The sequence below is a fragment of the Saccoglossus kowalevskii genome, chromosome 9 (assembly GCF_978046115.1).
Source record: "Saccoglossus kowalevskii chromosome 9, keSacKowa6.1, whole genome shotgun sequence".
Classification (NCBI taxonomy): domain Eukaryota; kingdom Metazoa; phylum Hemichordata; class Enteropneusta; family Harrimaniidae; genus Saccoglossus; species Saccoglossus kowalevskii.
The window spans coordinates 6,837,239-6,853,128 of NC_140649.1; the positions used below are offsets into that span (position 1 = coordinate 6,837,239).

A 15,890-nucleotide genomic window follows, 5' to 3' on the forward strand; every position below is an offset into this window, starting at 1 on the left:
GTGATAAACCTGCAAAGTTACATGGTGTTGGTAAAGCTACGTGAAAAGCACATCGTCCGCCTGCACGGTGTTGTTCCGTTCGGACATTCCTCTCTCTACAACACCGTGCGGTAATACCATTCATAATCGTGTATGTCACGTGGTTGCGCGATAGAAAGTTTACCGACCAATAGAAAGCTTTGTTACAAAGACTGCCAGAAAACGCTCGGAGCTCTGCATTTCTGATATTTTCGGCTTCATTACTGCCGATATGTGTTGCAGTGATATCACGAGCTTTGGGGTATAACACCTACTCTTCTATAATAGTCAACAGTGGTGACAACACTATTACCACTATTATTAAGTAAAGCTTGAATAGCTTTGGTCTGAATATCAGTGAGTTGCATGATGTATGGATATTGTCGCTGTATCGCCTCGACATCCAAGCCACCACAGCTTTAACTGTGCTCAGCAACATTTATTCTCGGGTCAGGCATTTTCACCGCCTGGCAACCATCATGGTGAAACAAAGACCAATAAATTCTCAGAAAACGGTATTATGGGATGGTTGTTGTCACCCCCTACATATGCAAACTATTTAAATTTGGTTGGATTTCTTCAAAGTTAAGTTTGTGCTGTTTTCTCGATTTTTTGACCAGTGCACAGCAGCTCGCGCAGAGTCCATAGAAATACATGGTATTGTGGCGCGCGTCTTAAATAGCAACGTGGAGCGTTTAGTGACTTAGCTCCGCCTCGAAGATTTTGATAGCTTGGCCAAGCGCGTTGAAGAAAGAAGTTATATGATTGGCTGTTGTTAAACTGATTCTAAACTGTGAGGGCATTGTCACATACACATAGTCCTAATGAAATACTTCAAGGTGATATAGAGTGGAGTGCTTCGCCGGAACATTCACCTTGAAAATTCAAGATGGAAAAGCAAGACAAGTTGCGTGTTCTTACGTGGGAAGTCTGCAAAGTTTCCTGAAAAACCCTGAAAAGTTGCGTTCAAAGTTGTTAAAATAACTTTGAAACTCTGCAAAATTGGTGCCAATTCTGTATAGATAGGTGAAAAGTTTGTATTCCTATTTGGCAAGTCTGAAAAATACCATAAAAATAAGTTATGCTGCGCAATCGACCTGAATGGCATACTTGACTAGGACGAATATTCAAATGATTAATGTACAAGAGTTATGACGTCATCACTTGTACTTAAGATTGGACCACGTGTTTCCTAAGGCTTTGATTGATTTGGAGTTTCCATGCTAACCGGGCGACTTCGAAATCTGGTGAGCGGATCCACATACTACCATAGCTGAACTCGGTTGCGGCTATTATATTGTTTATACCACTCGCCACAATAATAATAATAATAACTTTATTACACTACTATGCCATCAGAGGGCGCAGTATGGTAAATAAAATACAAATCATAAGAAAAAATACAGTAGCTAGACTATAAGATAAAATTAAAAATAAAAGATGTTAAAAGCTTACTAGGAAAAACAAATTAAGGATAGTTACAGGATTCTCCCAATGTAAAGGTGATAGCTATCATATACCTGATTTCTGTTTTGCCTTATTTAGAAACTTTGCCAGGGGTATGAAGCACGTCATTATTTTAATGAAATTATCTGTTTTATTTAGTTTATTTTTAATTCCTATTTCCTGAAACAGCTCCCCTCTTTCTTTATTGAGAAATTCACAATCTAGGATAAAATGTTGTTCGTCCTCAACTGAATTTGTATTACATTTTTTACAAAATCGCTCATCCGCAGGAATTTTTGGTCGTTGTTGTCTGCCTCTTTCAATTTCTAAATTATGATCACTAAGCCTAAATTTACTCACAATTCTCCGAAGGCTGAAGTTTGTTATTTCGGTCAGGTAAGTTTCTATTTTCAAAAACGATTTAAACAATTTATATGTTCTCATTTTATTGCCATGTTTACCATTTTTACTGTGAGGAGAATTTAAGCTTTCTTTCCATAATTTTTCATAATCTTTTGTGAGTTTTATTTTAACAACATTTGAGATTTGATCAATGTTATTTACTTTATGGTTTAATTTTATTGTTTCAAAGTCATTGTGGCCCATTATATTTTCAATATGTTTTATCCAACTAGAATTATTCTTAACTGCTTCATCGAGAGCACATTTAAGTATATGGTTATCAGGTAGGGTATTTAGCCTGAACCAATATTTAGTTGCCAATGTTGACGCCTTAATTCTTATTGGCGTTCTGCCAAGTTCTCCTTTAATACCGATTACTGATGTAGTTTTACTTACACCAATTATGAAACGATAAAATTGATTACAGGTGTGTTCAAGATCATTGTCATCTTTTAATAAATCACATGCCCAGATTTCTGCCCCGTACATTAAAATTGGTGAGATTAGTTGGTCAAATAACTTTAAACACAGTGAAGGGGACACCACACAATGTGTGAAGAGTATCGAATGTTCTTTCTCTCTCGTCATGGTTACCAAACTGGCGGTGGTTTGTGTAGTGTATTTCCCCATCGCTTTCTTGTAAATCGTGTTTCTACGTTGGTATGTGCTTAATGCTGCGTTTTTCACTGAATCGTTGCAGGATATTGCCGGAGGCGAGTAAACATACGAAGCAAAATTATTGTTGTACTAGTTCCTAATAAACTACATGTAGTATGGTTTCACATAGTTCAAATGTATAAGATTGACCAGTGACATTCCTGTCTCTATCTACTATACTTATAAATGTTCCCCCAATATTTATGGTTTAATTTTATAACCGTAAAATATTTATAAATTTATAAATTTGAAAACTGCCGTTGTCCAATCACAACGAATACACGCCTGTGAATGGTGTCACTATTTATTAGGAATAAGTTTTGGTCACGTGAGTTTTGGTGGAGCGAAACCTAATCGAGGGCGCTATTTCAGTTTAGGTTAATTATTAACCTTGATTAAAATGTCAACAGTTTTGGTTGAGAGTGCATGATCTACAATTTGCTTCCGCAATTCTCTACTAGCAGCCTCAATTACTTGTTTGCATATTAGTAGGGCGATGGACGGTGTTTTGTTCGTCCGTGATTTGCGTTTGAGCCGCTGTCAGTGAATGGCCCAAATCAGGCTACAATTGCGCTCAAAATAGGCAGAAGTGTCCGTGGGACCAGTCTGTCGGACCACAATGCCTCGTCTCCGTAACCGTACTACGATAGCGTTTGTATTAAGTATATCACTTGTTATTCTTATATTCTTCAAAATCAAACCTGATTTACGTAAGTGGCATCTATAATACTCAACGTACTACATTTCACATTATTTATTGAATCACCGTATTAAACCTTATCACAAAGTAGCTTGACAAGTTGGCGTAGGCGGCGCACTTGTCAGGCTAATCACAAAGGTGTTGAAATAAATTCGTAAAAATGACGTAAAACGGATGTATACACGTATTTTTATACGACGCGGATTTAAATTATTAATATTATTCTCTCGCACATTGGTAATTTATTTTTATTTAGATGCACATTTTGAAGTTGACAATGGTGATTCTAGTGTTAGGCAGTTACAGAGAGAAGTGAATCAAAATGATGGACACCAATACATGCTGGAAAAACAGAATTTCCAATATAAAGATTCAAAGAACGAGGTTCAAAAAGTTGAAGAAAAAAACGATATGGTTCATGGTGATTATGAGGAAGATGAAGATGACAAAGGGTGGAATTTTTGGTGAGTTAAAGGGTTATAGGATGTAATTTTTGGTGAGTTAAAGGGTTATAGGATGTAATTATTGGCGAGTTAAAGGGTTATAGGATGTAATTATTGGTGAGTTAAAGGGTTATAGGATGTAATTATTGGTGAGTTAAAGGGTTATTGGATGTAATTATTGGTAAGTTAAAGGGTTATAAGATGTAATTACTAGTATTGGTGCGTTAAAGGAGGGATGTAATTATTGGTGAGTTAAAGGAGGGATGTAATTATTGGTGAGTTAAAGCATAGACCCTCTAAAAAGAGGGTCTATGGTTAAAGGAGGGATGTAATTATTGGTGCGTTAAAGGAGGGATGTAATTATTGGTGCGTTAAAGGAGGGATGTAATTATTGGTGAGTTAAAGGAGGGATGTAATTATTGGTGAGTTATGGGAGGGATGTAATTATTGGTGAGTTAAAGTAGAGATGTAATTATTGGTGAGTTGAAGAGGGATGTAATTATTGGTGCGTTAAAGGAGGGATGTAATCATTGGTGAGTTAAGGGAGGGATGTAATTATTGGCGAGTTAAAGGAGGGATGTAATTATTGGTGAGTTAAAGTAGAGATGTAATTATTGGTGAGTTGAAGAGGGGTGTAATTATTGGTGAGTTAAGGGATGAATGTAATTATTGGTGAGTTAAAGTAGAGATGTAACTATTGGTGAGTTAAAGGAGGGATGTAATTATTGGTGAGTTAAAGTAGAGATGTAACTATTGGTGAGTTAGAAGAGGGATGTAATTATTGGTGAGTTAAAGGAGGGATGTAATTATTGGCGAGTTAAGGGAGGGATGTAATTATTGGTGAGTTGAAGAGGGATGTAATTATTGGTGAGTTAAAGGAGGGATGTAATTATTGGTGAGTTAAAGTAGAGATGTAATTATTGGTGAGTTGAAGAGGAATGTAATTATTGGTGCGTTAAAGGAGGGATGTAATCATTGGTGAGTTAAGGGAGGGATGTATTATTGGTGAGTTGAAGAGGAATGTAATTATTGGTGAGTTAAGGGAGGGATGTATTATTGGTGAGTTGAAGAGGAATGTAATTATTGGTGAGTTAAAGTAGAGATGTATTATTGGTGAGTTGAAGAGGGGTGTAATTATTGGTGAGTTGAAGAGGAATGTAATTATTGGTAAGTTGAAGAGGAATGTAATTATTGGTGAGTTGAAGAGGAATGTAATTATTGGTGAGTTGAAGAGGAATGTAATTATTGGTGAGTTAGAGGAGGGATGTAATTATTGGTGAGTTAAGGGAGGGATGTAATTATTGGTGAGTTGAAGAGGAATGTAATTATTGGTGAGTTGAAGAGGAATGTAATTATTGGTGAGTTGAAGAGGAATGTAATTATTGGTGAGTTGAAGAGGAATGTAATTATTGGTGAGTTAGAGGAGGGATGTAATTATTGGTGAGTTAAGGGAGGGATGTAATTATTGGTGAGTTGAAGAGGAATGTAATTATTGGTGAGTTGAAGAGGAATGTAATTATTGGTGAGTTGAAGAGGAATGTAATTATTGGTGAGTTGAAGAGGAATGTAATTATTGGTGAGTTGAAGAGGAATGTAATTATTGGTGAGTTGAAGAGGGATGTAATTATTGGTGAGTTGAAGAGGAATGTAATTATTGGTGAGTTGAAGAGGAATGTAATTATTGGTGAGTTGAAGAGGGGTGTAATTATTGGTGAGTTGAAGAGGAATGTAATTATTGGTGAGTTGAAGAGGAATGTAATTATTGGTGAGTTGAAGAGGAATGTAATTATTGGTGAGTTGAAGAGGAATGTAATTATTGGTGAGTTGAAGAGGAATGTAATTATTGGTGAGTTAGAGGAGGGATGTAATTATTGGTGAGTTGAAGAGGAATGTAATTATTGGTGAGTTGAAGAGGAATGTAATTATTGGTGAGTTAGAGGAGGGATGTAATTATTGGTGAGTTGAAGAGGAATGTAATTATTGGTGAGTTGAAGAGGAATGTAATTATTGGTGAGTTGAAGAGGAATGTAATTATTGGTGAGTTGAAGAGGAATGTAATTATTGGTGAGTTGAAGAGGAATGTAATTATTGGTGAGTTGAAGAGGAATGTAATTATTGGTGAGTTGAAGAGGAATGTAATTATTGGTGAGTTAGAGGAGGGATGTAATTATTGGTGAGTTAAGGGAGGGATGTAATTATTGGTGAGTTGAAGAGGAATGTAATTATTGGTGAGTTGAAGAGGGGTGTAATTATTGGTGAGTTGAAGAGGAATGTAATTATTGGTGAGTTGAAGAGGAATGTAATTATTGGTGAGTTGAAGAGGAATGTAATTATTGGTGAGTTGAAGAGGGGTGTAATTATTGGTGAGTTGAAGAGGAATGTAATTATTGGTGAGTTGAAGAGGAATGTAATTATTGGTGAGTTGAAGAGGGATGTAATTATTGGTGAGTTGAAGAGGAATGTAATTATTGGTGAGTTGAAGAGGAATGTAATTATTGGTGAGTTGAAGAGGAATGTAATTATTGGTGAGTTGAAGAGGAATGTAATTATTGGTGAGTTGAAGAGGAATGTAATTATTGGTGAGTTGAAGAGGGGTGTAATTATTGGTGAGTTGAAGAGGAATGTAATTATTGGTGAGTTGAAGAGGAATGTAATTATTGGTGAGTTGAAGAGGGATGTAATTATTGGTGAGTTGAAGAGGAATGTAATTATTGGTGAGTTGAAGAGGAATGTAATTATTGGTGAGTTGAAGAGGGATGTAATTATTGGCGAGTTAATGAAGGGGTGTAATTATTGGTGAGTTGAAGAGGAATGTAATTATTGGTGAGTTGAAGAGGAATGTAATTATTGGTGAGTTGAAGAGGGATGTAATTATTGGGGAGTTGAAGAGGAATGTAATTATTGGTGAGTTGAAGAGGAATGTAATTATTGGTGAGTTGAAGAGGAATGTAATTATTGGTGAGTTGAAGAGGAATGTAATTATTGGTGAGTTGAAGAGGGATGTAATTATTGGCGAGTTAATGAAGGGGTGTAATTATATTTTATAAAGTATAATTCAACAACACTAGTAATCCATATACGGTTATTGTATGACATGTGTTGTCATTTTTATTTCACTTAGGAATCCAATGAAGAAAAGCAATGAAAATGATGATACATGTAGAAAGCGACAAACCATTAAGAGACTGAAATCAATGTCTAAATCCATGGGTAAAAGGTGTGTATTCATTAGTCAATTGTTAAAACTTTCTTTATTCACTTTGAATTTACCCTATCCAAGTATGAGCTTTTCTTGTAGAGACGAAACAAAAACTGAATATGTTGTGTAAAACACAAAATGGGAGCCTCTGTCATTATCTTGCATGTGTGTCTGTTTGTATATATGTGCACACATCTTGTTGCACTGAAAGAATACAATTATCTCAGTACAGTGGTTTGATACAACTTGAAATCTGTTTATTTGATTGTCTTTTTAATATCAATCCAAAGTCCTGACATGCAATGGTAAATAAAACTGAAACTAGTAAGTCATTTTGAACCAGAACTTGATTTTAATTTTGTAGCTTTAAATGAATTCATTCAAGCTCATGAAGTAGATCTAATACAAATGCATATGCTTATATGTGCAATAGGATGTTTGAAACATGTGTGAATGTTGAACATAATCAGTCCTGACATTGTGCAAGATATTGCTACACAACCACATTCATAAAATATAAGTGCCCTGATTGGTCAACAGAGCTCTACTGTTTTATAAAAACATTGTGACAGCCAATCAACTAAGACAAACTAAAGTTCATCTACAAAAAAGTAGTCTGGTTTTTTACATGCTCACCAAGCTTCATCAAACAATGGTGTCAACAATTGTTAGGTCACATTTTTTTAACCAAAAATGGTAAAAATACTCGCTAAAAATAAAAAATTAATGATATCGTCACAAAATCAAATCACATCTCAAATACTCTGTGGAGGCTTTTATCAGGTAATGTGTTAAGAAAAAGTCAAACATATCGTATTTACTTATTGACTCTTACACAATCCCCGGAGGGAAAGAAAATGGTCACAAAGTACAAGGAGAAATATATATATATAAAAAACAAAACAAAAACACAATATACTAAAAAACAAATAACAAATACAATCACTAAATTACTAAATAAAACAAAATCTCTAAAATACAATCTAATATAAAATTACAAAATTGACAGCAGGCATTAAGATGTCAAGTAAGACCCTGCTTCCTGACTTCAAAGCTTTTACTTATGAACTGTGCTACTGGTATAATAATGTTTTCATTCTGTAAGTATCACAAACTCACCCATTAAGAAACTAGATTAAGGTAGCGAGACTATTATTTGCATACTTGTTTTCATCTTCTAATTGTGACTAAATGACTACAAATAGACCCGGGAAAGTATATATTTTTAGAATCGCCAGACTTCAAGCTTTTCACAAGTGTATTTTGCATGCCCGTATCTGCATTCTACGACGCGTTACTCAATCAAAGGTGAAAAATTACTTTTTCTGTAAAAAAAATAATTACGCATTTACGCTGGCGATAAGAAGTATTTTTTTCACTTTTCCTAGTTGTTCAATAGTCTGGTAAATTGAATGTGTCTGGTCAGTTTTATTCAAGCAACGCGTTTTAAAAAATAGTGTGCTGAATTTCAATTACTGTTTTAGTCACATTGCCCCCAACTCAAACCACAACTCGTTGGTAAATAATCGATGAAATAGTTTGTCTGGACACATTCAAGTTCCTCTCATTGTCACCTTAAAGCTGTGAAAATTTGGTGTTAATCCGACAACAATAAGTATACGTTATTTTTTGTTAAAGACCTTGTATTTTGAAAAACATAAACTCCTAGAAAACGTCCATGAAGTAACAGCAAAGATTTTCAAGCTTGTTTATCGGCACAATCAATTTGTTTTCCCATCAAGGTCTGTTTTACCATGTGTAGGGGCATCCAAATGTGTAAGGCTATTAAAAACCAAAAAAATAAAGGGATGGGATAGCTATAATTGGATAAATTCGGCATATGAAAACACCAAAATCAATGATTTTTTTTCAGTGGCTGTGTGACCTTGTGTCTGACACATTCATATGCAAATGACTAATCTGTGAAACAAACAGGGGCGGAGACAAACCACTCGAATGTTTGGAAACACTCATTGTGTGTCAGATAGCTACTGATAACACATCCTAACATTGCTTTGTCTTGAGTTTATCTTTGAAATTTATAGGCACACAGATTAAACCTGTATTGTTGATTTTGGAAAACACTACTGAGGCTGCCTTGCTTCCCTTCAGAAAATATGCATTTTAACCAACTTACATGACATTCTATGTTATGTTGACTTTATCATATGAAAGTTTATAGTGCATTTCATCAATTAATAAATAAATGTGAAAATCGTAATTTTCAACACAAATAATAGTCTCGCTACCTTAAATAACAAATAAATGATGATAGAATGATCTTTTTCTTGCATTACAAAAGTGATTATAAAAGTCCTGATAACATGCAATAAATTATATCTAATCATTTTGCACAAAAAATTCTGGCTAAGATTCAGTTGTAAACAATTCGGACCAAAAAAAAATAAAAATAAAAAATTAATATCATATTCCTCAAATCATGATACATCAAAACTAAACATCAAAGTACTCAGTTTACTGGTTTTCGAAAAGAAAATGAAATTATTGATAGACAGATGAACAAACAGTAATATGGAAAGTTCTGCTGTGTCATCTCCAATTACAGTTAAAAATGGCTGCCAGTTGGCCATTATGAATCCCATCTTCAAAACATAGTGATATGCACCTATAGGTCCAAATGTATGAACTATTTTGAATGAAATTTTTAAGTACACAACTGACATCTAGTTCCAGAGTGGCAGAAATGTGATCAAAGTGAAATGCCAATAGTTTTTTTTTGAGTGAGTTTGGCTAATGACTTTTCGACTGGTCCATTTACTGTCATTATTTGCTGGTTTTGAATTTCACTATTTTCATTGATCAGTGAAATTCACTGAATTAGATCTATATGTATTTGTAGAATAACAATAAAAATCAAAATTGCAATTCCAGTGAAATTGCTCAAAAGATTAAAATGAAAAAGATGAAATTAAATGGTTTTAAAGTATGTCTTGGAAATGTCTGGTTGAGTTTGACAATCAGATTCAATTACATGATTAACTAGTGACATTTGTTCTGCAGAGAATGCACCCGAAGTCTGACAAAATTGTTACAATTTATTTTTTTTCTGCATAATTTCAGCTTTGTTGCTAGGATACCAATCTTTCTTGAGCAATCCTTGCTGCAGTCAGCTGATATACAAGAATTCAAAGTACCTTTTGGTGTGTATGGAGCAGGTTAGTGACAAGTATAGTTGAAAGAAATACAATTCTTCTACTTTGACTGTAGGCCCTCTATTTTTAGTCCCCATTCGGACTTATGGATTGACCTGTGTGTCTGTGCATGCATGTACATGTGCATGTGCGTCCATCTGTCCATCCGTCCGTCCGTCCATCTGATCGTGTTCAGCCATATCTCACACATGCTTGATGAAGTTCAAATGGATTTGGTTCAAACTTACGTACATTGAACACAATAGAACTTCCGCTTTGAATATAGGCCTTCTACTTTGACTATCAGCCCTGTATCTAGACTATATTGGCTTTCTACTTCGATCAAAGGCACCTTCTAATATACGTTGTTTATTAATAATATACAGATAATTTCAATCTCTAATATTTAAAAAAGAGAATAAATGTTTGGAAAGTTCATGAATCAGTGTCAGTAAATTTCATTTTTATATAAATTATCAAACACTGATTGTTGTATGCAAATGTAGGTATTGTTTAACCACTGAGGTAATATAATTGGTTTTAATTGTAAGCTCATATAAAGTGTATACTTCTATTCACAATTAATAAGTGTTCCATCAATGTGCATTCCTAGGTATACCTTTAGAATAAAAGCGTGCACTTACTTTAAAATTTTTCAGAGTCTAATTTCAGTGACGCATTGCAGCTACTTTCTAACTCTGCTCTGCCTGTTGAAGTTACCAAGTGAGTAATATAATGGGATAATTTACACATTTTCAAAATAGCAAAACATTCTTAACATTTTCAAAGACGTCTGTAAGGATTGTTTTCACTTCTTATGAAGTATTTATAATACCGGTAACTACTGTAATGTTTTTGTTTTGATAGTATATCATGCGCAAGATGTGTGATTGTTGGTAGTGGGAGTGTTATTAAAAACACTGGATTGGGACCCAACATAGACAAATATGATGTCGTTATTAGGTAAGTAAAGTAAATGTAAGGAAAGCAATAGAGTAGACTTCTTCTCTTGAGTCTAGGGTCTGATAATATAAGGTTATTACGAGGATACCATTATACATCTTTTCCTTCCAAGGATACATCATGGGAATGTAAAAATCCAAAATGTTTAGAACAGAATCAGCGAACTTCTTTGTGTGGAGGCAGGTCAAACCCTGGTGGCAGCCATGTTTGTTTTTTTATTTTTAGAAGATTGTTATGCGCGTAATCATTCCATATTTGGAATTTGCATTTCCTAATATGGTAGGATGAAAATACCCCAGAAAATACTGGTAAATTACATAACGCTGTAACTTATGGCGTTACGGTGACAGATGTATAATAATATTGAAACATTGCATGACAGTTACAATATTGCTTCACATACCCTATATATAGTCATCAGTGTACATTTATTCACACTAAGTAATTACAAATTGTATTCATGTGCACAGGAACCAAGTTAAACCTTAAATACAGTGTATGTAACCTGAATAATGTCGCTGGCATATGCATCACAAATCCATATAATTTCAAATTCTGGTTAAATATTCAACAAGTACATTTGTTTTCTCCCCAAATGCAAGTATCTCAATAATCAGTATCAAATTTCAACCAAGTTCATTGTTTATGTCACTCATCATAATTTGCTTCAGTACACCATATCATGAGAAATTTCACTTAAAAAATAATTGGTTGAATGGAATATATGCAAATAGACATTTTACTAGTTTACAATTAACTAATTGTTAGTTGACACAGTTTATGATTTGTTTGTTTTTTTTCCAGAATTTTCCTGCCAAAATTTTGTCCACTATCTATTTTTTATTGTTGGTTGACAGTCGATATTTTATTCGAAAAATTATTACAGTTCATGTTATATTTTAAGAGGACTTGTGTTATATTCTATGATAGAGCTTTAGTAGTAATACCGGTAGTGTTCATGTTCTATCATGGACTTTAAGATTAATATAGTTTATGTTATATTCTATGTGGGCCTTAAGATCAATACAGTACATTTTATATTCTATCATAGACCTTAAGATTAAAAGAGTTCATGTTATGTTCTATCATGGACCTTCAAATTAATTCAGCTCATGTTATGTTCTATTGTGGGACTGAGATTAATAAAGTTCATGTTATATTCTATCATGGACCATGAGATTAATTCAGTTCATGTTATATTAAATTGAGGTCCATGTATATGAAGAATGTTTGAGACTGATAAATAATTTTAGATGACCTTATTTTTATTTATAGCATAACTTATATGTAAATTTTCTTTAATATGTATATTTCTGATTATTATCATCAGAGTAAATGGCGGACCAGTGTATAGTTATGAATCAGATGTTGGAACAAGAACCACGATAAGAATATCACACCCAGAGGGTGCTCCAGCAAAATTAGATGACTACGATCCTAATGCTATATTTGTATTGGTTGCATTCAAACCTGTTGATTTACAGTGGGCTACATTAGTAGCCACACATGACAAGGTGGATCTTACTGTGAGTGTTTACAACATATAATTTCCATAAGGTCTTTTCTGTAATGGTTGGGTTCAAAGCAACAATTGTGTCTGGTTGTGTGATTAATCAACAATATACTACTACAACTTACAGTATTTTGTAATTGAGAAATAACTAGATAATATTGTGCCCAGGACTGATTGGATACAATATATATACCGGTACTGTTATAGTGGAGATGATAATCCTTCATGCCAGTCAATTATTTTAAGACTGACCTTTGTACACAATGACCTCTTGTGTAGTCAAAAGTGGCAGTTTTTGGTGCTATAATGTTACATTTTCTACTTTATCGATAAATCATAATGCCATTTGGCTTAGATATTTTCCATTTTGTAATAATAACTTGAATTCTCTAATTTTAGTGTATATGCTCATCATTTTTGGTAAAATGCCATTATTACCTTGTCCATATAATCAAAAATTAATGGGAAAGGTATATTAAGGGAAAATGTTTGTCGTCGTCAATATCACTGTTAACAATTGTCATTGTGTAGACTTACTATTAAATTCTATTCCAAACCTTATCAAACTTGGTCACCTCATTCATCAGTGTTTGACTTCATATTGAAAACACCTAGCCTAATTACTTGGATATTTTATGTGTAGGTACCATCTCTATCAGATTTATTAGTTTAATGACAATAATTTAAAATTTCTAATTTTAATGAATATTTTTGAATAAAAATAATGTTGCTTTGACTATCAGACTTTTTTCATTTGTATTGCTTTCAGACTATGCTTTACAAACAACGGGGGCTATATCAGCCAACAGTCTGCTTGTTCGTAAAAAAATATTGAAAACTTTGTTTTCTTGTCAGAAAATCAAACATGGATTTTGGAAAGGAGTGGCAAATTCAATGCCTAACAAGCCTCACCAGTTTCGAATACTCAACCCCGCTGTAGTGAAAGAGACAGCTTTTGATCACGTCAAATTTCCTTCATTCGATGGCAAGATGTTTAAGGTAAGAATGCTCAGGGATGGAGCAATTATTCTGCTTAGGGTTGAACCAATATTTACATTTAGTAGATAATTGAAAGGAGGGGTATGAGTGTAAGAATGAAAGAGACAGCTTTTTATCATGTGAAATTCTTAAATTTCTTTAATTCGATGGCCAGATGTTTAAGGTAAGGATTATTGAGTAGTGGAATGGAGGTGCATGATTGGTGGAATGGAGGGGCATGAGTAGTGGAATCACAGGTTCATGGATGGAGTCCATAAGGAAAAAGGGAATCGCAACTAAGGCATAGTATTACATGCACCAACCCACGAATAATTGTTGTTAAAAATACTTTGCTTTTCAGAATGTGCCAACTACAGGCACTATTGCTGTTTTGATGGCTGCTAGGATGTGTGACACAGTAGATGTAGCTGGCTTTGGATACGATTATAAACGACCAAATCTACCATTGCATTACTATGGTAACTTACAAATGGGAGTGATAAGAACCCTTAAAACTCATGATTTTCAACTTGAAAGAGAGTTTTTGAGAGACTTAGTATCTTATGGTGTTATCAAAGATCTCACTGGAGGACTCTCATGGCTTTGACTTTTTGCATTTTTCTTCTCAAATATTGGTGCTGCATTTTTCTTTAGTAATACTAAAAAGAAGATAAAGGATATTCTTTATATTATTTCCAGCATGTCGATATGCCGAACTGGAGTTTTTTAGTCAAGTAAAGCGTGAACAAAACAGCAAAGATACCAGACATACATTGTATGCATGTGGGTCACCAATGTATGTGAAAGTCGATATACACCAATTAATGTATGTGAAAGTCATTATACACCAATTAATGTATGTGAAAGTCATTATACACCAATTAATGTATGTGAAAGTCAATATACACCAATTAATGTATGTGAAAGCCATTATACACCAATTAATGTATGTGAAAGTCGATATACACCAATTAATGTATGTGAAAGCCATTATACACCAATTAATGTATGTGAAAGTCATTATACACCAATTAATGTATGTGAAAGTCAATATACACCAATTAATGTATGTGAAAGTCAATATACACCAATGTATGTGAAAGTCAATATACACCAATTAATGTATGTGAAAATCAATATACATCAATGAATGTGAAAGTCAATATGCACCAATGTACATGAAAAGTCAATATACACCAACCTATGTGAGTCAATATACACCAATGTATGTGAAAGTCGATATACACCAATTAATGTATGTGAAAATCAATATACATCAATGAATGTGAAAGTCAATATACACCAATGTATGTGAAAGTCAATATGCAGCAATGTATGTGAAAGTCATTATACACCAATGTATGTGAAAGTCAATATGCAGCAATGTATGTGAAAGTCAATATGCACCAACCTGTGAAAGTCAATATACACCAATGTATGTGAAAGTCAATATGCAGCAATGTATGTGAAAATCAATATACATCAATGAATGTGAAAGTCAATATACACCAATGTATGTGAAAGTCAATATGCAGCAATGTATGTGAAAGTCAATATACACCAATGTATGTGAAAGTCAATATGCAGCAATGTATGTGAAAGTCAATATGCACCAATGTACGTGAAAAGTCAATATGCACGAATGTATGTGAAATTCAATATGCACCAATGTATGTGAAAGTCAATATGTACGAATTAATGTATGTGAAAGTCAATATGCACCAATGTATGTGAAAGTCAATATGCACCAATGTATGTGAAAGTCAATATGCACCAATGTATGTGAAAGTCAATATGCACCAATGTATGTGAAAGTCAATATGCACCAATGCATGGGAAAGTCAATATATGTATGTGAAAGTCAATATGCACCAATGCATGTGAAAGTCATTATGCACCAATGTGGAAGTCAATATGCACCAATGTATGTGAAAGTCAATATGCACGAATTAATGTATGTGAAAGTCAATATGCACCAATGTATGTGAAAGTCAATATGCACAAATTAATGTATGTGAAAGTCAATATGCACAAATTAATGTATGTGAAAGTCAATATGCACCAATGTATGTGAAAGTCAATATACACCAATGTATGTGAAAGTCAATATGCACCAATGTATGTGAAAGTCAATATGCGCCAATGTATGTGAAAGTCAATATACACCAATGTATGTGGAAGTCAAAAGTTCAAAAATGACAACTGAAACAATATCTAAATATTTTGGATACAACTCTCATACTTATGCAAACACAATTCTTTGGTCAGAGTGAAGTAATTTCTGGAATGAATATCTTTTGACAATACAAATACATACGAGAGTCAACACCAATATATGTGAAAGTCAACATCAATATTTGTTAAAGTCAACATCAATATTTGTTAAAGTGAACACCAATATATGTGAAAGTCAACACCA

The 15,890-nt window shown here is 33.7% G+C and overlaps 1 protein-coding gene across 1 annotated transcript; it reads left to right on the plus strand.

The window, feature by feature from the left end:
* The first annotated feature begins 3,020 nt into the window (after positions 1-3,020).
* On the plus strand, positions 3,021-14,180 carry LOC144344199 (uncharacterized). The gene is made up of 11 exons (XM_085503552.1): positions 3,021-3,233; positions 3,480-3,687; positions 5,121-5,512; positions 5,850-6,462; positions 6,788-6,883; positions 9,947-10,041; positions 10,677-10,740; positions 10,885-10,980; positions 12,311-12,506; positions 13,349-13,492; positions 13,833-14,180. Exons 1-11 carry the CDS (start codon positions 3,143-3,145, stop codon positions 14,076-14,078), a joined length of 2,241 nt encoding a protein of 746 aa, XP_085359678.1. The 5' UTR covers positions 3,021-3,142; the 3' UTR covers positions 14,079-14,180.
* The last annotated feature ends 1,710 nt before the right edge of the window (positions 14,181-15,890 follow it).